General features: G+C 45.9%; 1 protein-coding gene and 1 long non-coding RNA gene across 5 annotated transcripts in view; one reads left to right on the top strand and one right to left on the bottom strand.

Moving 5' to 3' along the window:
• Nucleotides 1-9,748, bottom strand: part of IGSF5 (immunoglobulin superfamily member 5) — a 29,278-nt gene extending 19,530 nt beyond the window's left edge. For 2 of the 4 annotated variants that reach the window (XM_032678208.1, XM_032678210.1), the window contains exons 1-3: nt 9,482-9,748; nt 6,973-7,160; nt 500-820 (exon numbers count right to left, since the gene is read on the bottom strand). In XM_032678208.1, the coding sequence (XP_032534099.1) occupies nt 500-820; nt 6,973-7,030 (379 nt within the window). In that variant the 5' untranslated portion in view covers nt 7,031-7,160; nt 9,482-9,748. The remainder of the gene's footprint in view (nt 1-499; nt 821-6,972; nt 7,161-9,481) is intronic. The other 2 variants (XM_032678209.1, XM_032678211.1) reach the window with 2 other exon arrangements.
• A 51-nt stretch (nt 9,749-9,799) lies between these two features.
• LOC116782108 lies at nt 9,800-22,165 on the top strand. Its single transcript, XR_004355121.1, has 2 exons — nt 9,800-10,030; nt 21,169-22,165. It is a non-coding gene; the product is annotated as an uncharacterized LOC116782108 (long non-coding RNA).
• The last annotated feature ends 376 nt before the right edge of the window (nt 22,166-22,541 follow it).

Raw genomic sequence — 22,541 nt, 5'->3', positions numbered from 1 at the left:
TTATATCTAAAGAACAAACCTCAGCTTTCAGTACCTTTCCAATAAAAAGCAGGAAATTGCACTTTTTAGCCATCCCAACTTAACTTCCAGCTGACAGACAACATAATGAAATAACAGTGTTTCTCTCTTAAATTTTAAATATGCTCAGGTCGTATCAGGAAAGGTTTATGGGTGGGTGATGAGATGTTACCACCTCACCAAGCACCTCTTTGACAAACAGGTAGTGCCTGGTGGTTAAATCCTGCTTTCCTGGCTGAGGTCTTTTAAAGAATAAGAGATGTAACAGGAAAAAACAGGGGCAGTTACCACCTTTGTTACTGGTGGTCTGAATGTGACTCTCAAACCTGCTTTGGCAGCAAAATTAAGGCGAGGAGGACAAGAGGCAAAGGGTGGGAAATGAGAACATGGACTCCTTCCCAGGGGTAGTTTGAGCAATTCCTCAGAGGATTCCTTGGAGTGCAGTGTGATAAAATACTTTTCTGTTGGTGGCCATACACACCTTGGACAGAGAGAAAGGCAAACTTGTTCTCACTGGGCTGCTGGATGCTGCACTCGATTTTCCCGGAGTCGTTCAGCTGGGTGTTGTGGATGATGAGCTCCGAGGTAAACTCATCACCACTGGTGTAATTTTGGGAGGTGAAGCGGTCTGTGGTTTCCACGGATCCCTGGGAACTGAGGACAGTGAGGACAGGATTCCCACTGGACAGCCAGATGAGGATTTTCCATCCTGCAGACACGGTGCAGTTAAACCTGGCCTGGGAGCCAGCAAGGACTGTGGCATTAGCAGGGCCTTTTGTGATAGAGTAACAACAGCCAAGACCTGAAAGGAATTAAAAACCAGCCTGTAAACACACGTAAAACACCACCAAAGGTGGTTATATAGTTTAAAAAAATCTTAACCAGCTCAGAGATGGAGATGTGCAATCCAATCTTTCAGCTCCAGTTTAGATTAAGTGGGGTTTTTTTAAAGATGTATTTAATCTTTTATCTCTCCTTCTCCCTCTCCAAAATCACCTTTCTCTCTTCAGTAACTCGCTGACCACCATTTTACTGAAAGAAAAGGTTGCACTTTTGAATAGGCAGATAAATGAGTTCTCTAGACTTTAAATAATGAAAGAGGTATGTAAGTGGTCCCCTTTCCATATCTTGGATTGTCACTGATTTTTGGGGGTTCCATATATATCTTTCTGTGCTCTTTCCCCTATTCCTCATGCAGGCATCACATACACACCCACCTTCTCAGGCTTCCTGTTAACCAGAGTTGCTGTAACTCACCAGTTTTAATTCCCTAAAAGGCAATATGACTTTTGGCCACTGCTTTTCAGAGCTGAAAGCTCCTTTCTAACGAAGGCATTTTGTTTTCCTTTCCTCCTCAGTGGGCCCAGGGCCTCCCACTGCCCTCAGAGGAGTGGAGGTGCAGCTGTTTCCCAGGCAGACAGAGAATTCCCTGGGTGGGGGAAGGCAGAAGCACCTGCTCCTGCTGAGCAGAAAGTGAGGGAAGGACGAAGGATGAAGGCTGACACCTTTTTTTTCAAAGCAGCAGCTGGGACTTCAACCCCTGAAGTCCAACTTTGAGTCTCTCCGAGGATGGACCTTTCACAAGCTCCCTGCAGTCCTGCCAGGGAGCTCTATCTTTTCATCACTTCCTGGGAAACATTCCCGCTGAGGACACACCAGGGCTGCCAGTGGTACCCTAATGATTCCATCTGTACTCAGCATAACAAAAGCAATTAGATATTATTGTCCATAGCAGTCTAATTAGAACCTCGTGCCCGCAAATTTGGCCCGAGAATAACTGCTCAATTATTTTCCAGGAGAAAGGAAGTCTGGGATGGTCATTCCTCCCCTTTCTAAGAGTACTCAGGACAATGAAGTGATTTTTAAAGGTTTTGCTCACCCCAGGCTTTGCACACTTTGGGTGGTTTATTCAGCAATGGATTAACTATAAATTATTGGAAAAAAAAAATTTTCATTCAGTAAATTAGTAGGGGGAGAACATGATGTATTGTTTCACACAACAGAGATGTTTGATAGTTGCATAAATGGAACCAGAGCCCAGCCTCAGGTATGACATTGCAACCAGCACCCTGGGCATGGGGTCTGTAATCTCATTGCTCCAGAGTCCAGATAATTTTATAATTCCCAGCCCACATTTAACCCAGTCAAAGTACATCTCTATCTAACCAGTGTATAACTAATCAGATTTGTGCCCAGAATTGTTCTTTAATATAAATAGCTCCTCTCTTTCCTCCCACCCACTGCTTGTATTTACAGACCTCTTTTGTTTTGCAAGATTGTACAAACCCAGCTCTCCCTGGTTCTTTGTATGGTTGACTCTCAGTTCTCTCATGTTTACAGAAACCTTTCCAACATTTTTCCACCTTCCTGGCTTTTGTTACCTCTGCCTTGCACCTCAGTCTCCAAAGGATATCTGTGGGTGAGCGACAACACATTAAATGAAAAGCAAACTTTACCTAAACTGATAGTTAATAAAGGCAGATAAGATACAGTAAAACATATTTCTGACCAACTTAAATGGTTCATTTTTTCCAGCAGCATTTATTCAAAGCTGAACTGAAATGCCTTAAGACATGAGACAGCTTGAAGGTGAACTCAGCAATCAAACCTATGAAAACATTGCTTTGCAAACAGTCAACCCAACAAGATGCCTAAAAACCATTTCCTCTCTTTTCTGTTTGTCACTTCCTGAATTTTAGGAATTGGCCACATGCCTGTGGATGGAACCATTTAGAGAGCTCTGGGTTTCCTAATGAACATGCACTGATGAAGTTCACTCCATTTGCCATGAAATGTGTCCCTCTTCCCTGATATTCAACATCCAGTTGTCATGGTTTATATTCATCACTTACATTACCAGGGTCAAGACACTCCTAAGCTCAAACAAGTCCTGAATTCACTATTTTTCCTTGACTCATATTGTAGCCAGACTTCCCAATACTGCTCCCTGCACCTCTATAATGTCTGTAACATACTGATGTGTTGAGTTTGTTCATTTTTCAGATTTTGTTTGAGGCCTCCCTGCTTCGAAGACTTCAGCTACCACGATGATAGACATAGGCATGAACAAACCTCCTTTGAGGGGACACCAAAATGCATTTGGCTGCTCCTGAAACAGGAGCTGCAGCACTTACCCACCCTGCTCCTCTTAATGCAAACTGATCCCTGTGCATTTGGAATTCATTTCCATGCCTGTGCAACCACTTTGCTGTTTTAAAGGAGCCATGATTTGCTATGGCTCTGAATAAATGATGTGACTTTCAGGACAATGCTTCCTGTTAATTAATCATTTGCCATGAGATCATGTCTGTGAGTTCCATTATAGCCTCGAAATTTATCCCTAAACAGGAACAATCAGTGACCACTGGCTCTAAAAATACATGGTTAATATTGCTTTTGTCGTCTTCAGACATTCAGGACAGCATGGGTAGGTAGGTAGGAGTTATTCCTGCATATATCTATATATATATATGTAATATAGTTATTTTTTATCAGTCCCTAGATGCTGTAGGATCTACATCTTCTTCCTCCAACCACATCTGCTGGAGCAATAGATGGTCTTTCCCATTGCTGTCCACCAGGGAACAGGTCCATACCCCACATGGGGATCCTATGGGAGGGAGAAGGACTGAGGAGCAGGACACAGCTCAGCCTTACCTCCATTTAGATCCCAGTAAAGCCCCAGCATGGCCAATAAAGGAGTTTCATGAGCCTTCTCCACCTGCTCCCTGAACATTTGCCATGATTTTACCGTTCCCTCTTTATCTTCTTGCTTTTATTGTTTATCCTGCAATAGCACGTGGAGCCCTGAGCCAACAGTGTGCTCCACTGTCCAACCCACACACAAACACTGATAAAGTCCCTTGTGGGAGGTCAGAGAGGACATTCATGACAGAAATGGGGTCTAAACCCTGTTCCCAGTGCCTCCAGCCAGGGCTGTGAGTCCTTCTGCTGGACCTTGCTTCTTGCACCAAGGAGAACATTTTAGTGCTGGTTTCATTTACATCCAGCTTTAAAAACGCCTTGCAGATGGTTGCTTTTAAACAAATTAGGGCCTCAGGCTTGATTTTCACTGCACTTTACAGCAATTACATGTTCAGCTCCTCACAGCTGTTTCAGCATCTGCTTCCCCACACACAACCAGCGAGACACCCCACCCAGGCAAACACCACCCCTGCAGCAGGGGAATGTCAGGCTGTCTCCATGATTATCCCAGGCTTTTGAAGAGCAAAGCTGAGTGAGGACACCTTCTCTGAGGCACAGCACTAATTGTGTGCAGAGTAGTGGTGAGAATCTGCTTAGATGAAGTACTCATGGGGTCCCAGTTGCTCAGCCCTTCCCGACAGCACACGGGGTAAACACCAGCCCCTTTATGAGCTGTTTGTTCCCCCATCTGTCACACAAATTCACTGTCACATCACTGCAGGTTTTGAGGAAATGAAAATGCATCTTGTTCCCTCATTTGCCAAAGAACAGCCCTTGCCCTTCATCAACAATGTTTTCTCTTCCACGCTTGAAGTGCCACCAAAGGACCCCTTTCTCATGCTGAAGTTTTCAACAACAAGGGCATTGAGACGTGCCACCTTCTCCTCCTTCCCTCCTCTCCTCTGCCCACTCTGTCTTCCCTCTTTTGTAAGTGACCTATTTGGATGCAGCGCAGTGAAGGACAGGATGGGCTTATCCTTTTGCCAGAATGATTCCCTTTTTTTTTTTCCAGCCTCATTATCGTATTTCAAAATAATCTCCCCCTTTATACCCATATTGCCCTTCCACAAACACTGCCTTTTATCCTTCAGTTTTTGTGTCCAGTTTCTCTCTTCCTCCCATCTCTCACTGCTATTTCTGTCTGAATTTCTACATTTTTTCCCTCTAGAGAGTTTCAAATTCCTTTTCCTTTTCACTTTTTCTTTAGTCTCTTGCTCCCTCCACGTGCCTCCCCTGCCTCACTGCTGGCCCACTGCTCCAGCAACAGCTCTGTTAAATAAAATAAATAACTAAATAAATAAACAGCTCAAGTTTATTCCAAAACCCAACAGCCCTGCAGCTGAGCTTTTTGAAAACCAAAGTAGGTTAGAGCTTGTCAAAGCCTGCAGAGAAGGACCAGCTTGTTCACTTATGTTAACAAGATTTTTAAATGCTTACAGGATGTTTCTGTCAAGTAATACCAGACTACTGATACTCAGCAACACAGATTTCCACCCACCTGCACCCAAACCTCTCCACAGCCCCCAGGAGTGTCTTCCCCTCTCTTCTCTTACTCACTATTTGACAGCTGTCCCTGTTACAACTTCCCAGTGTCCAAAAATAAGAGATTCAGGGACTTCCTGAGCCAATAATGGAATCTGCACCTACGGGTCTGCACTCTGTGATATTTGTTTCCAGCTGTTTTTCAGCCTATTTATAATTCTGTGTCCTCAATATCTACTGACCATGAGCTTTACTATTTAATTACACACTGTAAGAAAAAGTTCGGTCTTTGGTTCACCTTAAATCTTCTTTCTGATACTTTTCCTGGTTGCCACTAGGTTCTTTTTTCTTATGAGAAATTGTGAATGACCATTTTGCCACACATTCACTACCACAGAATTAATTATTTTAATACATTGTTACCATTTATTCTTTTTCACGAGGAGAAAAAATGTCCCAGTCTAATGAAGGCCTCCTAATCCTCTCCTCTTGGCCCAGAGAAGCTGTGGCTGCCCCTGGATCCCTGGAAGTGTCCAAGGCCAGGTTGGAAAGGGCTTGGAGCAACCTGGGCTAGTGGAAGGTGTCCCTGCCCATGGCAGGGGGTGGAACTGGAGGATCTTTAAGGTCCCTTCCAACCCAAACCATCCTATTATTCCATGATTCTATACTTTTGACACCTCTGCCTCACTTTATACATTTCTCAGATCTTGTATGTCCTTTTTGAGATGGAAAGGCTGACAAAATGTCCAGTATGCAAGATATAAAGTTTTTGTGGATTTATGTAATGCCAGATTTCTTTTTATCTACCTTTCTGAAGGCACTGAGCAGTGAATTTTGTTTCTCTTTTTCCGCAATTTACTCTCTTTCCAATATATCCACTCTTTTCCCTGACTAGACATCTCAGTTCAGTGATGCTTTGCGTTGAATGCTTTCTGTGCCTTTATTGCTTCCTTGGCATCATGACATTTTCTGGCAAACCTTCCTAGTCCCTTTTTGGATTTGGCTGCCCTATGTAATTCTGCACCACCTGCAAAGTCTGCCACCTCACAGTTCACTCCTCTTCACCAGGTTGTTTAAGAGCTTGTTGAAAACCACACATCCCTGTGCAATTCCACTGGGAATAGCACCCTGTTTATAAAACTCACTGTTTATTCCTCCATTGTGTTTCCTTTCACCAAGGCAATACCTTCTCTCTCATCCCACTGCTCCTGTCAGAGCCTGTTAAAACCCCAGCTAGACTATAATTAAAAAAAAAAAAAAATCAGCCTTGTCTTTATTATCCAGGGAGTCACTTTATATTTCCTTTGCCTTTAAAGCTTTGCACCAAGACACTTTTAATCTGAACCCACTTGGAAGCTCAGGCGTGTGAAATGTGACTTGGTGGTAAACCAGCAACATGATGATTTGCACATATTTCTGGAAGCAAAACCAGCTGCTGCTACTGAGTTTTCAACAGATGCCTCCTCAAAAGCAGCAGAAAACAGAAGGAAGAGGAATACAAGGAGAGGGGGAAACTGGAAGAGGGCAATCTACCCATCCCTTCCCTACCCCACACACTGCTCACTCCTGCTCACTGAACCCCACTCTAAGTCATCAGATCATTCAGGCTTGAAATGCAAACTCAACTATTTCCCAAATTTAACAATCCCACTCTGGGACTCACTGTCCACTCTGATCTCTCCAGGAACAGCCACTTATACAACTTTTAATTTATTTCCCACACTTGGTCCATGGGGGCTCATTTCATGGGTTATGGACGTGTCCTACCTGGGAGAGAGGCAGTCAGGATGAGAGGAAGTAAAATGGATCTCTGGAGCCTCTCCATTGGAGCATTCTCTCCTGGTCCCTCAGGCAGAAAGCCACCAGCAGTCAGTGAATCCTTGAGGAGAAGCTGAAGGACAAGGACTTATCAAGTCGCTGCTTTGCGTCCTGGGACCAATGTGACTTTGTGTGACCTGTAATACCAACAGGGGGAAGAGATTAAATGAGGGAAGGTTTGGAAGGAGAGCAGGATCTTTCCTCAAATAACTGTTTCAATAGATGGAGAGGAACTCTCTTCAGCAGAGAAACCTCCTCCTACAGACCTCACATCTCTTGTGCCCTTAGTCCTTACTGGCTGTTACAACCCTGCTGCCTCAGGGCTGACTGGGTTGGGGGAACTCCAGATTAACACTGATGTTAATCATGAGCAACTGGGAAAAATAACTCTCTGAGCTGCCCAAAACTGTGTGGGAATCTGCCACTGGTGTCCTGACAGACTAATGAACCCTATGCTCCATCATTTGCTGCCATGCAGGGCACCAGCCACTGCCTTGGGGTCAGAGGGGCCCAGATCTCCATTTGTAGGGGTTATTACCCCCCTCTCAGGAAACTGGTGTCTCCTGAGCCAGATATCCTTCAGGAGAGGAGGGATACACCCAAAAATGTTGCTTTGGTGTGTTTCTGTGTGCTTTACTCCAAAACTAGCATTCCTATTCATACATTTTCAGGGAGATCTTGCTGCCGTCATTGATGTGGCAGTCCTGTCACACAGGGGACACCTCGGACAGGAGGAACAGCTCCTGCCACTCTGGCCTCTCCATCTCACCTGCCTTGGGGCAAGGATGAGAAACACGAAATCTCCTCCCAGCTCCCCAGTCTGAGCACTCAGAAAGGCTGATAGTGCAAAGAAGGTCGCCAGGGTTATTCCTCTGAACCTTAGAGTGCCCCTTAAACCTCAGAATAAACCACCAGCAACTCTCCACTGTGGTCAGAGATAATACACAGAGCCTGGGTGTGAGACACCACCTTACTTCTGCATTTTCTGCCATTCAGTGTTTGTGATTCACTTGTGAGATATTGTTCTCCTCCCTCTCAAAATATGTGGGAGTTTGACTGTGCTGCTTGGTTTACAAACCTCTCCCCCGGGAAACCAAAGCTCGACTTCATGAAAGAAGTCACGGCACAGAGGATGTGGTTTTGTGGCCAGACCACATTTCTGGGCAAGAAAGTGCTTCTGATTTGGGGGATGTTCTCTGTGGCAGCACATTGTGCAAGGCACAAAATAAGTGTCACCACAGGGACACCCTGAGTTTCCTGCTCAGCTGCAGCACCAGGCTATGCCAGAGCTCCGTTCCCTGCTTGGTGCTTTTAGCAAGGGGTGTCTCTGACTTTTCTGCTCAGCCCAGCTGGCATCCTGCTCCACATTTTCCCTTTTTACAGTCTTTCAATTTACCTTGAGAGCTTAAGGGGCAGCCCTGTCAACTAAGGAACATTTTAAGCCAAACCCGTGGGTTTATTTCTCCACCTGCTGTTCACAGGCTGGTTTGGGTTTGCCCAGTGCATTTCGAAAGGTTTTGGTTTTTTCTCACTTCTCAGGTTTCCTGTGTGGGGAGGGAGGGTCACTGTGCAGAGCCTGGAGGGATTCCTCCTGGCTCTGTCACTGGGATGGCTCTTGGCACGTACACAGATCAGTCAGTAGTTACGAGAGTCAGTATTATCTGTCACACGGAGTGAAACAGCTCAAGTGAAGCAGCAGGAAACAAACACAAAAGCCAGGGCAGGGTCCTTTTCCAGGAAGCTGTGATCCCCAGCAGGATCTACAGGACTGGAGAGAAATCCCCTGGCCAGGGCAGCCTTCATACCTACAAATCCAGCTGCACCGATGCAATCTGAGCTGGGTAAAGTTGTTTGGTTTTTTTTTTTTTGTGGCAAAAAAATGAACCGGAGAGAATCTGATGCCAAAACCCAGGGCAAAATCAGTAAACAGCGTGGGGTGAAGCAGAGCAGGACGGGAAAGGGAGACATCTATAACGTTTTGTTTCACTTTGTTTCAAAATGGGCTTTCAAAGGGCCGGGAAATACTATCTGATCCTCGGATGAAACAGGATATTTTGGCTGAGGATGAATTAAATGCCTGGGGTTTGTCCTGTGCTGCTTTTCACCCTGCAGGTGCAGGGGGTGACTCACATCGCCGGGGCTGCTCTGAGCTGCTCCCTCCCCTCACCCACGACGCCCTCTCTCATCCCCCACGCAGGCAGGGGGATAATGACAATACTAGAGGAATGGCAGCTGGATCCAGCCTGGCACAGAGCAGGGCTCGGATGCTTTGGGACCCCCATCCCGAATGCCAGGGAGCAGAGTAGGAGATGGGAGTCACAAAAAGCCTCTGTTCGCCCCGCTGCCGCCACCCCGGGGCAGCCTTCCCGCTGGGGCAAGAGCAGGGGAAAGGCTGAAATTATCCTTCATCCTCCAGCTCCTTCTGCTGGGAAGCCAATAAAATTCCTGGAGCGGTTACCTGGATCACATCCCCGGGCGCCGAGAGGTTCTCCCACCGCTTTCCCTTTGGCGACAGGTCCGGCTCACGCTCCCAAACCGGGGGGTGCGGGAGGAGGAGGCTGGAGGTGTTCAAAGCCGGGATTCCTGGGTTCCCTCACCTGTTGTCCCGGGAAAACCTCCCTCGGGTGTCGGGGTGGCTGTCCCCCAGCCCTGGGCCACTCGCCTGTCCCGCACCGTCCCCGTGGCACGAAAGGGTGGCCTCTCCCCTTCCCTCCGCCCCAACACGCCCGTCGGTCGCCCAGTTAATGTTTAACCGGTCCCCCAGGAGGAAGTGAGGCACGGCCGGTGACACACGCAGGGAACAAACTTCACGCCGTCCCGGCCGAAGGGATGGGTGGCTGCCAGCGCCCGACCCTGGGCAGAGCTCGGCGGGGCTGCGCAGCCGGGACGTGAGGGGGCTGCTCTTCCAGGTGTTCAACCACCCGGGTGAGTCGGTGGCACCAGTTTTCCCGTTGAGCACGAAGATCCTGGCACCGGTTTGGTTTTCCCCCCCGTCACGACGGCGCAGGTGAGTGTGATGGTGCCTGGCACCGATGTTCCCCCGTTACAATGACACAGGTGAGTGCCAAGGTCCTGGCACGGTTTTCCCCTTGCTGTAATGACACGGGTGAGTGTGAGGGTGCTTGGTGCCAAGGCTGGAGCTCATCCCACTGTTCCAGCCCTGCAGGAGACGTGGCAGAGAGCAGAAGGGCCCGTGCCAGCCGTGCCCTCACCACTGTCACCCACGAGGTCCAGCAGCAGCCCCTGGCAGGGTGAGGGGATGGGGCAGGGCCAGGGAACATCCAGGGGGAAGTAGCTGAGGGAGGTGGGGCAAGGAAAGGGATGGAGACAAGGCTTTGTAGAACCTGTCATGTAAAACTTTCACATGTAAAATTTTACACGGCTCCAAGGGGCCCATCCAGGGCACAAGGCCAGGGCCAGGGATGCAGCAGGCTGTGGCAGAATCACAAAATCGCAGGATCATTGAGGTTGGAAAAGCCCTCCCAGCCCACGGAGTCCAACCTGTGCCCGATGCCCACCTTGTCTCCCAGCCCAGAGCACCGAGTGCCATGTCCAGTCCTTCCTTGGACAACTCCAGGGGTGGGGACTCCACCACCTCCCTGGGTAGCCCCTTCCAATGCCTGACCACCCTTTCCAGGAAGAAATTCTTCCTGATGTCCAGCTCTTGCAGCCTTCCTCTTCCTCCCAGAGCTGAACTGCATCCTGCCCATTACATCACTGTAGGTCAGTGAGCTGAACTGATGTGACACACCAGGAGATTTTTGTGATGACTCCATCTGCTGGGAAGCTTAAACAGTAAAGAGGGGACATGCAACTTTCCTGAAATATATTTCCTACTAAGCACAGCAGCAGTTCTAGGAAGCAGAAATTAATGCCACAACGAAAGGTTCAGTTCAACAAAGGGAAATGAAGCATTCTGTCTGGGGAATTGTGACCAATTTCCGAAAAGATGTTTCAAAAACTTTACTCTATTAGAAAAAAAAAGTTACCCTGCCTTGTTAAAAACAACAGTTATGAAACATCCAGGAAGGTGGGGGTTTTTTTAACCAGTTACAATTTTTTCTTGTTGCTTTCTTGCTTTTACAAGCTTCTCCATTTTTAAAGTCTAAAATCCCATTTTCTTGTTCCACCAACAGCCCCAATTTTATAAAAACATTCTTGAAATACCTTCTGTATAGTTATGTCTGAATAAAGGTAGAGGAAGAAAGGGTGTAATATCTAATAAGCAGATTCCGTCACTGGTTGCCCAAGCAGGAAAAGTGCAGAAGGTTAAAAGAGATTGACTGGATTTTTAGCTTGAATTAATATAGATAAAAATGCTTTGGAAAGGGTAATAGCTGCTTTTAAAACTTTTACAGAACTGCTGAGGACAGATTGGCTCTGTCATCTTTCTAGTTGCTCTTCAGGTAGATTTAAGTTGCTGTTAGATCACCCTTATCCCCTTCTCTGCCAGACTGAAGCCTTGTTCCTTCAGCATCTCCTCACTGGTGCTGTGCTCTAGACCTTTGTCCACTTGATGTCCTGCCACTGGAATTCTCTACATCCAGCTTGTGCTGAAGGGCATAGAATCACACACAGATTCCCAGATGTGTCTAGTGGAGGGGAATAATAGTTTCTCTGAATTTGCTGGCAATACTTTTGGAATGTGCCCTGGTACCTGGTTTGCAGTGAGAGTGCACTGCTGGCTTGTGTTCACCCCAGTGTTCATTTCTCCCAGGTCTCTTCATTGAGGTTTTTGTCACCCACTGTCACTTAGGTGGGACCACTGCAGCTCATACCTTCAGGTTGTTGCACCTGATGTGCAGAACTTTGTGGTCCTTCTTGCTGGATGTCACAATATTTCTGTTGGTCCAGACCTCAGGCTTGTGAAGGTCCCTTTGGATGTCATGTTACTGCACCTGAGCTGCTGCCCCACCACAGAGACTTCATTGCCATCCCCTCAATGTAGAGTGAACAGAATCATTTAGGTTGGAAAAGACCTCCAGAATCACTGAGAAAAGTTGAAACCCACAGTGGGAACCAGTTGAGTTGTGCCCCGGGGCATTCACTGTGTTTATATCCTGCTCTGGATCTGACCCCAGTGGGAATCATCAGAAGAGCACCTGTCACCTCCACCCACACACCCACTGGCTTGGCTTCATCTACTGGAATCTTCCTGGGGCTCAGTGAACGGATTCAAATGTCCTTTGTTTTCCCCAGGGCTGCTCAGGCAACCAGCACACACATTCATATTTTATTAACTATTTATTAGTGCCCTGTCAGCTCCTTCCTTACTTTAACTTGCCTAATGAACCATGATATTGTGGTGAATGCAACCTTTGGCACTGGAGAGGAAGGGTGTGGGATAAGACACTACATGATCAAGTGCCTGAATCCCCAGCTGCTGAGGACAGCCTGCATGCCCAAGGCTACCCATGCCCCTGACTGTTCAAAAGATCAGGTCCTAAGTTTGCCACTCTGATTTAAACAGAAAGTCATTTTGTGAATCATCAGCCTGCACACCAGGCAGATTCCTACCTCCCACTCCAGTTCCTCTAGACACTTCTTTCCAATCCTTCCTTTTTCTTCTGCCTGTAAGTAGGAGGATTTTTACACATTCCCCCCCACCCCAACCCTTCCAAACTCCTCTCTGTGTGGTGTGTAAACTGCTGGAGCAACCCCCCACACTTTTTGTTCTGGAGTGTGTTAGTCTGGAACATAAATCTACACAGCTTGCTGTGCAATCCCTCACAAGAAGCTCCAAGGGAAATGAACTTCTTGGGAGCCTCCTGTCGTTGCCATTGGGGCCATGAGTGCAATTTTTTTATCCCTCATGGGAGAATTGGACAAATTGTCATGATGGGAATGGTTTCAAACAGAAAGAGAGTAGGTTTAGATTAGATAATAGGAAAAAAATCTTTACTGTGAGGGTGGGGAGGCCCTGGCACAGGTTGCCCAGAGAAGCTGTGGCTGCCCATCCCTGTCCAAGACCAGGTTGGATGGGGCTTGGAGCAACCTGGGCTAGTGGAAGGTGTCCCTGCCCACGGCAGGGGGGGTGAAACAAGATGATTTCTAAGATCCCTTCCAACCCAAACCATTCTATGATTCTGTGATGGAAAATGAACAGCATTTAAACACCTTAATTCATAAAATCCCCAGGCCCTACAGTTCCATGCTGTACTTTGGCTTATTTAGCCAAAAAAAAGTCAAAGAAAGTATAACCAGGTGATTTGAGCATTAGAACAGCAGAGAAAGGGCACTTAAAATATTAAAGCTGATTTGAGGTAAGCGCTAGAAACAGGAATAAAATTCTTCATTTCTTCATGAAAATGGGCTTGAAAAGTGGTTTGACCATTACAAGGATTTTGAGAAATGGCTTCCTATTAAAAAAAATACATTTTCTTTCCTCTGATGAAGAGCAGGAGAATTGAAACAGCTGGAAAAGACTAAATGAGGAGACAAGCTGCCCTTGTGACTGAATTAATTGCCTCTATCTTGATGCCTACAGGATACTGCTCTCCAGGAGCAATTGAGGCCAAAGTGATGTTAAGCCACAACTTTTCCAACTCTGCCTCTGTTTTTTCCCCTCTCTTTCTATGCTATTACTCCTTTCTTCCACTGTTTGCCAAAACCTTTGGTGATCTGTAAGGCATGTTTCTCACTCAAAACAGATTTTATCAGCATTAGCTGTAGAGATCAAAGTGAGACACACAGACCCCTCTTTGTGTCTCACAAATTTTTAAAATCTTCCAATTGAGCTCAGTGTAGTCTCACTTTTCCTCAATCAGAAGCCCAAGGAAAAGCTCCAGAAATAACAGGGCTGTGCCATTTCCTCTTTGTGTTTCCTGTGGGAATGTTGGGATGCATTTCCCCTTCCCCCCCCCCCCCCCCCCCCCCCCGTTGTTCCCAGGTGAGAGAGCTCTGGAGAGCTCTGCTTTCAGCTTTCTGCTTTCAGCATCAAGCACAGCAAACACTCAGTGCAAGCTGGGTCCTTGCCTCCTTCCCTCCTTATTTTGACTCTGGAGTTGTCTGAAAGACTGGATTAGATTGCACTTTCTGGTTTAGGCTGCCAAAGTCAGCTGGGACCAATCCCACCAACAAAAGATGCTTCCCATTGATTTGAGGAATCCTGTTTTCTCTCTTTCCTAGGAAAGCAAGTAATCTTTGTCTTGATCTAAAGATTCATGAAGTGATGCTGCTCTGAATCTAGGCCTGGATAAATTCTCAAAAAGCCTATGACACCAATATAACTAATTTGATTTTTTTCTTTTATTTCTTTTTCTTTCTTGCTGATTATTATAAAGCCATAGCTGTGTGAAGAATTGCTGCGAGCCCTTAATGAGGAAATTTTTGGATATAACCTTCCTCCAAACAGGAGACCACAGGATTAACCACTTTTTCTTTTTTTTTTTTTTTCCCCCACTACTTTCCTTGCAGTTTTTATTTGACCTGCACAACTGGAATGTGGTTCTCCAGTACTTTCCTGCCAGCACTCCTTGTGAACCACATTCCATGTTCCCCCTTTGGCAGGTGTATTTCTCCTCTCCAGCACTGAAATCAGTGGTGAGCTGTAGCTGGTAAAACGAAAATGTCCTAATTCAGGGAATGTAGATGAAGTCCAGGCAACAAGAAGTAAGAAAGTTTATCACAGAATGACAGGAGATGCAGCTTTGGTGCTGTCAGGAGGAGTGTAAATCTGAGAAGGAAATTTTTAGTGCTCTTTAATACATCAGTTCCCCTGGCAACATTTTCTTTAGCTTTAGAAATGCTTTGTCTCTGGTCCAAACAGCTTAATTGCTCTGATTATCTTTCAGTTTATTCCTAAAGAACTTTTCAGTGCATATTAACGTGCCAAGAAAATGTAAACATCATTCTCTCCACTCGTTACGTTTTTTATTATTGCTTAAGGTCGTGTTTTTAGGCTCCCTCCTGAGCTTTACATGCAAAACCAGATTCTTCCAGGGGTTCAGGTAAAGTGCAAATGTATCCAGAGCTCCTTTAAAACTGGTTGTGCTCAACACCTCTCTGCCAGTGCACAGTAGGTCAGGTGGACACTGCCTTGTCCAGGGCTCCAGATCCCACAGGATTTCCCTGATAAAGCCAGAAAAACTACCATGGGACTACGAAATTATACCCCTTTCCTTTCTTTCTTTCCTCATGATTTTGCAAGGCTACCAGTTATGAGGAACCTCTGAAAATAGAATATTAATGACTATTCCCAGAGTGACCTGCAGGCAGGATCCAAACTGCCACTGCAGTGATGAGAGAGCAGATTGTCACCATAACAGTAGGTGTTTTACTGGAAGAGCTGTTTCTTTTTTGCATTTTTATGAAATACATCCTTGTGACTGACATCTTGCTGCTCCCTTTGGGCATTGTTAAGATCACCAAGTAGAAATGGCAGCATTGGGTTTTTTTTTCTAAATCAGCGTCTCCTCTGCGCTGTATTTTTGATATCAAACCTGTGACTGAAAGCTGCCCTTTCACAGTAAGTAAAGTCTCTGTCAGAGATGGTTTCAGATTTTCATTTCTCTTTATGTGCCAGAGTAATGGATCACTGCTGTATTTTGGCTTTCTCTTATACAGGAGCAGTAAACTTTATACTGATATTCAGGCTGAGAGAGCTGGAGCTGTTCAGTCTGGAGAAATCTCCAGGGTCAACTTAGAATCCCTTCCAGTGTCTAAAATGGGCCTACAGGAAAGCTGGAAAGGGACTTTTTACAAGGGGATGCAGTGATAGGACAAGGGGGAAGGGCCTTAAAATGAGGGAGGGTCGATTTAGAAAGAAAGAAGTTTTTAGCAAGGAGGGAGGTGAAAAACTGCAACAGGTTGCCCAGAGAGGTGGTGGATGCCCCATCCCTGGAAACATTGAAGGCTGGGCTGGACAGGGCTCTGAGCAACCTGGTGGAGTTGAAAATGTCCCTGCCCACGGCAGAGGGGGTTGGATTAAATGACCTTTAAAGCTCCCTTCCAAGCCAAACCCTTCTGTGATTTCAGAATTCTATTTGGTCTTTGCAACCCTCGTACAGAAAATAAGATCCTGTAAAATCTTAGGGAACTGGTGAGTACTGAAAGGTGTCAAGAATATAGTAAAGATTTACGTGTTTATAGGGTAAAGTTTGCAGTCCTCCCTTCTTCCCTCTCCCACGCAGCACTTTCTCCAGAAGGCTCAGTTCCAGCGGCCACTGGAGTCAAACCTCCTGCCAGAGTTACACCTGCAGGGCTTGGCCTCAGCATGAGGGGTTGACATCCCCAAAATGCGCTGAGGGGAGCAAAGAGGGGCATCAAACACCCTCACCCTCAGCACTGAGCTGCTCTTCCTCCACCTCCTCACCTCAGGAGGTGGCATCGCTCACACAACCACGTCTCCCTCCCTCTCCCAGCTCAGCTCCCTCTGCTTTTTAATCCCCTGCTTGAACCTTTACCAGCAGAAACATGTGTAAAACCTGCAAGTCCCTTTATGTACTCGAGTCAAACATTTACTTACAGCTGCTGTTTCGGCGCTAATAATTAAATTAAACATGAAGGGAAGAGAGCAGCCTGGAAGATCTACAAGCTGTGGGGGTGTAAATCACACCACATCACTAATTTATGACATTCTGTGCCTGCAGCGGTTTGTAACTGTAATTGTGTAATTGTAGCTGTGATTTCTGAGGAACAGAAAGCTGATTACACTCTATCCCTGCACCCAAAGTCATAAATTAAAAGAGGTCAGGTCAGGTCAGTAGCTGAATGCAAGGAATGTTGTGTGCATGGTTCAGCTGGAGACATTCTAACGAGGCCCTTGGATTTATATTTTCCCCCCACAAAAATAACGCACTTCTGAATTTGTGAAACGTCGTTTCTCATCCACTGAAATTGTCCAATTACATTTTTCAGTGAAAATGCACTCGAGTGAACTTTTTAGAAGAACGGCATCAAACCAGGCTTTGAAAGAAAAATCTCCGTTTGCTCTGCCAGAACATGTGCAAATTCAAGTGTGTTTTTTCAGGCTGGATCCCCTATGTGCTGTATATATCTCCCAAGTCCTGTGACTCAGATTCTTTTCTCTATCCACTGTGATATTTGTAGATATTTCTAGAAATGCATTGGTGTAATAAAATAATGAATTTTGGTGCAATGAATTCCAGCTCGAAACAAAAAAGCACAATACATCACAAAGGTAAGGAAAAAACCGAGATAAAATAAAAGATAAAGGCAGTAAGGGAGAACTTCTCCATTTGTGGGTTTTAGTTCATAACTGCCTGTATTCAGCAGACAATCTGATGGCCTTCAGTTATTTCCCTTTCCTCTTTTTAAGTGATAAGGGAACAGCACTGTGCTTCCAGCTCCTAAGGAATGTGTCAGGCAGCCCCAGTCAAGCAGTGCCGGCTGTGGTGACACAGGCAAAGTCATCTCAGGCTGGATCTTGTTCTTCCAAAAAGTGTCAGCTGTGGTTAAATTTAATTTATTTTCTTTGTTCAATTCCATAGATATTCCCTGAGGCATTTTTTAAGAAGGGGAGAAAATTCAGCAGTTTCAGACTCAGATTCAACCAGGGCGAGTGCCGGGTCCTACCCTTGGGTCACAGCAACCCCCTGCAGCTCCAGGGGAAAGTGCCTGGTGGGAAAGGCTCTGGTGGTGCTGGTGACAGGGAATGAACACGAGCCCGGGTGTGCCCAGGGGGGCAAGAGGCCAATGGAACCTGGGCTGGATCAGGAATAGTGTGGGCACAGCCCCAGGACAGGGATTGTCCCCTGTGCTGGCACTGCTGAGGGACCTCCAGGGCTGTGTCCAGGTCTGGAACCTCATGGAAGAGAGACATGGAGGGGCTGGAGCGTGTGCAGGGAAGGGAACGGAGCTGGGAAGGGGCTGGAGCAGCAGGAGGGGCTGAGGGAGCTGGGGGGGCTCAACCTGGAGAAAAGGAGGCTCAGGGGGGACCTTCAGCCAGGCAGGAAGGGACCTTCGAGTTTGGATTGACAGGAAGCTGAACAGGAGCCAGAGTGTGCCCAGGTGGCCAAGAAGGCCAATGGATCCTGGCCTGGATCAGGAACAGTGTGGCAGCAGGAGCAGGGAAGTGATTCTTCCCCTGGACTCAGCGCTGGTGAGGCCACCCCTGGAGTGCTGTGTCCAGTTCTGGGCCCCTCAGTTCAGGAAGGACATTGAGGGGCTGGAGCAGGTCCAGAGGAGAGCAGCGAGGCTGGGGAAGGGACTGGAGCACAAGTGCTGTGAGGAGAGGCTGAGGGAGCTGGGGCTGTTGAGTGTGGAGAAGAGGAGGCTCAGGGGAGACCTCCTCACTCTCTGCAACTCCCTGACAGGAGGGGGGAGCCAGGGGGGGGTTGGTCTCTTTTCCCAGGCAACGATCAGTAAGACAAGAGGGTATGGTCTTAAGCTCTGCCAGGGGAGGTTTAGGTTGGATATTAGGAAGAAATTCTTTACAGGGAGGGTGATCAGGCATTGGAATGGGCTGCCCAGGGAAGTGGTGGATTCACCGTCCCTGGAGGTTTTTAAGGTGAGACTGGATGTGGCATCAGTGCCATGGGCTGGGAACCACGACGGGGTTGGATCAAGGGTTGGACTTGATGATCTCAGAGGTCCCTTCCAACCCAGCTGATTCTGTGATTCTGTGATTCTGCCTCTGCAACTCCCTGACAGGAGGGGGGAGCTGGGGGGGGGTCGGTCTCTTCTCTCAGACAACAAGTGACAGGATGAAACATCATCAGTTTGAGCCAGGGGAGGTTTACGCTGGATACTAGGAAGAATTTCTTCATGGGAAGGGTTGTCAAGCATTGGGACAGGCTGCCCAGGGAAAAGGTGGAGCCACCATCCCTGGAGGGATTTAAAAGCCATGTAGATGTGGCACTTGGGGACATGGTTCAGTGGTGGCCTTGGCAGTGTTGGGTTAGCGGTTGGACTCGATCTTAAAGGTCTCTTCTAACCTAAATGATTCCACGATTCTATTAATTTTGACTGGAAAAAGAGCAAGCCCCTTGCTTAACTTGACCACATCCCGAAATATTAATACAGTCACAACCAGAAAGATGAGTGAACACACAAAACTGTGGTAACAAAATACTTTACTAAAATATCATCCATGGAATATCTCAGCATTCCCATGTTCTATGCCAATAACGCAAACATTCTCACATGTTTTATGTCAACATCGTACAGTGACCTGCACAAATCCAAGAGGAGCAGCATTCCTGGCAGATCCAGTGCAGTCCTTATGTTCTGTTCAGCTCTGAGAGAAGGCAAAAGTTTCATTACAAAAATCTCCCCTGTGTTCCCAGAAGTGTCTGGCAGGGTTGTACCTCCTGGGTAAGGCTGAACCAGAGGAGTTGAGAGACCAAATCCTTCCTGCACGTTTTGGACAATGCTACACTCTAAACTAAGAATATGTTGGTTGATGAAAGTTGTGGGGAAAAAAAAAAACAACCGAACATTAATTTTTCTGTATTCAAAATATGATCTTGGAAGAAATAGAGTGTGTTGAGATACACAATTTTAACCAACTCTGTGTCAGCTCTGTTATTCTTCACTCCTCCCCATTTAAATGAGAAGCAATGGAGTAACTTTTAGCTGACCTTTTCATAGTTATTCATAAAAAAATGATGTAATGATCTTCTGACCCAGAAAGCATAAAAATGTTAGGGGAGGGCTCTGCTTTCACAGACAAACTGCCCCCAAATAGCCTAAATTCTTTTATTAGCCCATACAAAATTTAAAAACCAAGCCTCTGTACACTGCAGTATTGTGTTTACAGTCCTAGTTATATTTCTGTTCATTTTGTGATGATATTTCATAGGAAAATATATAGAATTTAGCAAAAGGCCACTAATACTGTTTTGATTGTGTTAAAATTCATGATCTGAGGCCTAAGGTGCAAAAGCTAATTTTATTTAGCTGACACATATAAAGTCACTAGCTCAGTGGTTTTGTTTAAATAAATGAATTTGCCTTACATGCAATCATTTACTTTTCTTAAATCACCTTTTCCAGCAGGACTAATTATTATTAATTTAATATATTTTTATTTAAAGCAACCCAGGGAGCTGGGGGGGTTTACTCTGGAGAAAAAGAGGCTCAGGGGGTTGTGACAAGGTGGGGATTGGTCTTTTCTCCCAGGTAACGAGTGACAGGACAAGAGGAAACAGCCTCAAGTTGCACCAGGGGAGGTTTAGCTTGGACTTAAGGAAAAATTTCTTCACAAGAAGGGTGGTCAAGCATTGGAACAGGCTGCCCAAGGAAGTGGTGGGATCACTGTCCCTGGAGGTGTTGAAAAAAAAGTGTAGATGTGGTGCTAAGGGACATGGTTTAGGGATGGACCTGGCAGCCTTGGGTTGATGGTTGGACTGGACGATCTTGGAGATCTTTTCCAACCTAAACAATTCTATGATTCTATGAATTACAGAACCAATTTCTAATTGATGTGAGCACAGAGAAAATCAGATGTTGTGAAAAATTATGTGCAGCAACCAAAGTCAGTTCTAAACCAGCCAGTTCCCAGCCAAATTCAGCTGGGAAGCTGCTTTGCAAGGAGAGGAACAGGCTCCTTGAATCCATAACATTTCAACCTGAACTCATTTAAGAGATTAAGATTTAAGCAAAATGCTTATAGATAGGCCATCAGAGGCTTAGCAACATATAATCAGTGGGGACAAAGTATTTGGAAGGCAGCAACAGAGGCATCTTGCACAGGTCACTTGAAATGACAAATAGACTCCCTGGAAACAGGATCCAGAATGGGATGGTTTCTTAGGCCGTTCCTGAGGACCTCATTCCTCAGCAGAGCAGCTGAATTTCATAGAATCACAGAACAGTTTGGGTTGGAAGGGACCATAAAGATCATCTGTTTCCAGCCCCCTGCTGTGGGCAGGGACATCTTGCACTTGAATTTAGCCCCAAAGATGTAGTGGTAGAGTCTGCAAAAGTGATTAAGAGAGAATAGCACCATCTTCCCAGTTAGTGGCTGTGTCCAAGTAATTAGGAACACTCCTGAACTAAAGTAAAAGCCACAGCCAAGAGGTCGAGCAGAACTTGGCCCTCAGGGGTAACTTTTTTTATGCTGACACAAAGCCCCAAACTGCTCGGGTGGGACATATCTTAGTGCCACTCACAAGCAGCCATAGTCCAGGGAAACAGCCCAACATTCTGTCTCCTGAAGGGAAACTTTACCCTCTCCCACAGCCTCAGCCTGAGGGAAGAGCAGAAGCTGCAGGAGCCACCACAGCTCTTGGATCTCAACACCCCGTGGAGGTGAACAGCTCAACACACCCAAATGCAAATGGAGATAAAGATCCCTGGGATTGCACAGCTGGACTGGTCCTGCCAGCTGGGACAAAGCTGGCACCAGGCACAGAGCTGGAAGTGAGACCTACAAGCAACTGTAGGATTATTATATTATTATTATTATTTATTATTATATTATTATTCGAGAGCAAGAAGAGGCCAAGATGACATCGGGCTGATTATGCTGTCCCAGCTCACAGACCCTCCATCTCACAAGCCAGGGAGTCAGGAAAGACCAGGAAGCATTCCTTTTGCTCACCATTTTTCCATAAATTAAAGGAATAGCCTGGCTGCACCTTGGGCACAAGGGCAACAAATGGCAAAAGACATTTCTGCAGGTTACATGGAAAGAATAGGGATTAAAAAGCCTGACCCATCTCACCAGCAGCAAAAGTATTCAGAAAATAGCTGAATTTTAAATAAAACTGAGATGTTTAAATATTTCATTTTTTTTAATAAAATATTTAAAGTTTAATAAAGAAGATTAAAATGAAGAAGGTTATTCTTCTGCCAAACAAATAAATATTTTTTTTTCATCATCAGTGGTCAAAAATCAGTGCATGAGCTCAGGTTACTCCACACCAGAAGAAAATAAATAATATATTATGACTGTTACTAAACACTTTTCAGATTGGGGCATATTCCTGCTGAAAATATTTGTCCTGCTCTTCAGACACAGGCAAGTAAAAAGAGACACCTGAAAAGTCCAACACCCATAAAAATAAAAAGAAACAATACAAACAAAGTAATAAAATCTCTTTCCCTGTCTTTCCTCCTGCTCCCTCATGTGGGTGTGTGGGGATGAGCCTTTCTAGGTGTCAAATCCTCTCAGCTCCCAGACCATTTTCCTCTTGGGAACAGCTCCACTTTTACTGCTCTCTGAAAAAAAAAAAAACATTTCACACATATTACAGGCATTTGCTACTTCTTTGCTGATAAAACTGACCTGTGTGAGAAAGAAAATCAAAAGAGGAGCATAAGGCAGGATTTAGGAACTCCTTTCTCCCTCCTCATGGTCAAAAAGTATTTTTCGCATCTTCTACTGTAAAGACTCAATTCTTTGCCTCTGGAATCTACAAACATCCCAGATATTTCATGATCTTTGCTTGGGAATGAAAGGAGAAACAGGGCTCCCAGCCTGAGGGATCACTTGAGCACATTATCCCACTGGGTCTTGTTTAAAAGACAAAAATCCTCCCGTCTTCTCTCTCACGCACCTAGTTTCTCACAGCAAAAAAAAATGTCTAAATCACCCTAAGTGACTCTAGTTT

Source organism: Chiroxiphia lanceolata, chromosome 2, assembly GCF_009829145.1.
Source record: "Chiroxiphia lanceolata isolate bChiLan1 chromosome 2, bChiLan1.pri, whole genome shotgun sequence".
Lineage (NCBI taxonomy): Eukaryota > Metazoa > Chordata > Aves > Passeriformes > Pipridae > Chiroxiphia > Chiroxiphia lanceolata.
This window is presented reverse-complemented; position numbering and strand designations above follow the sequence as displayed.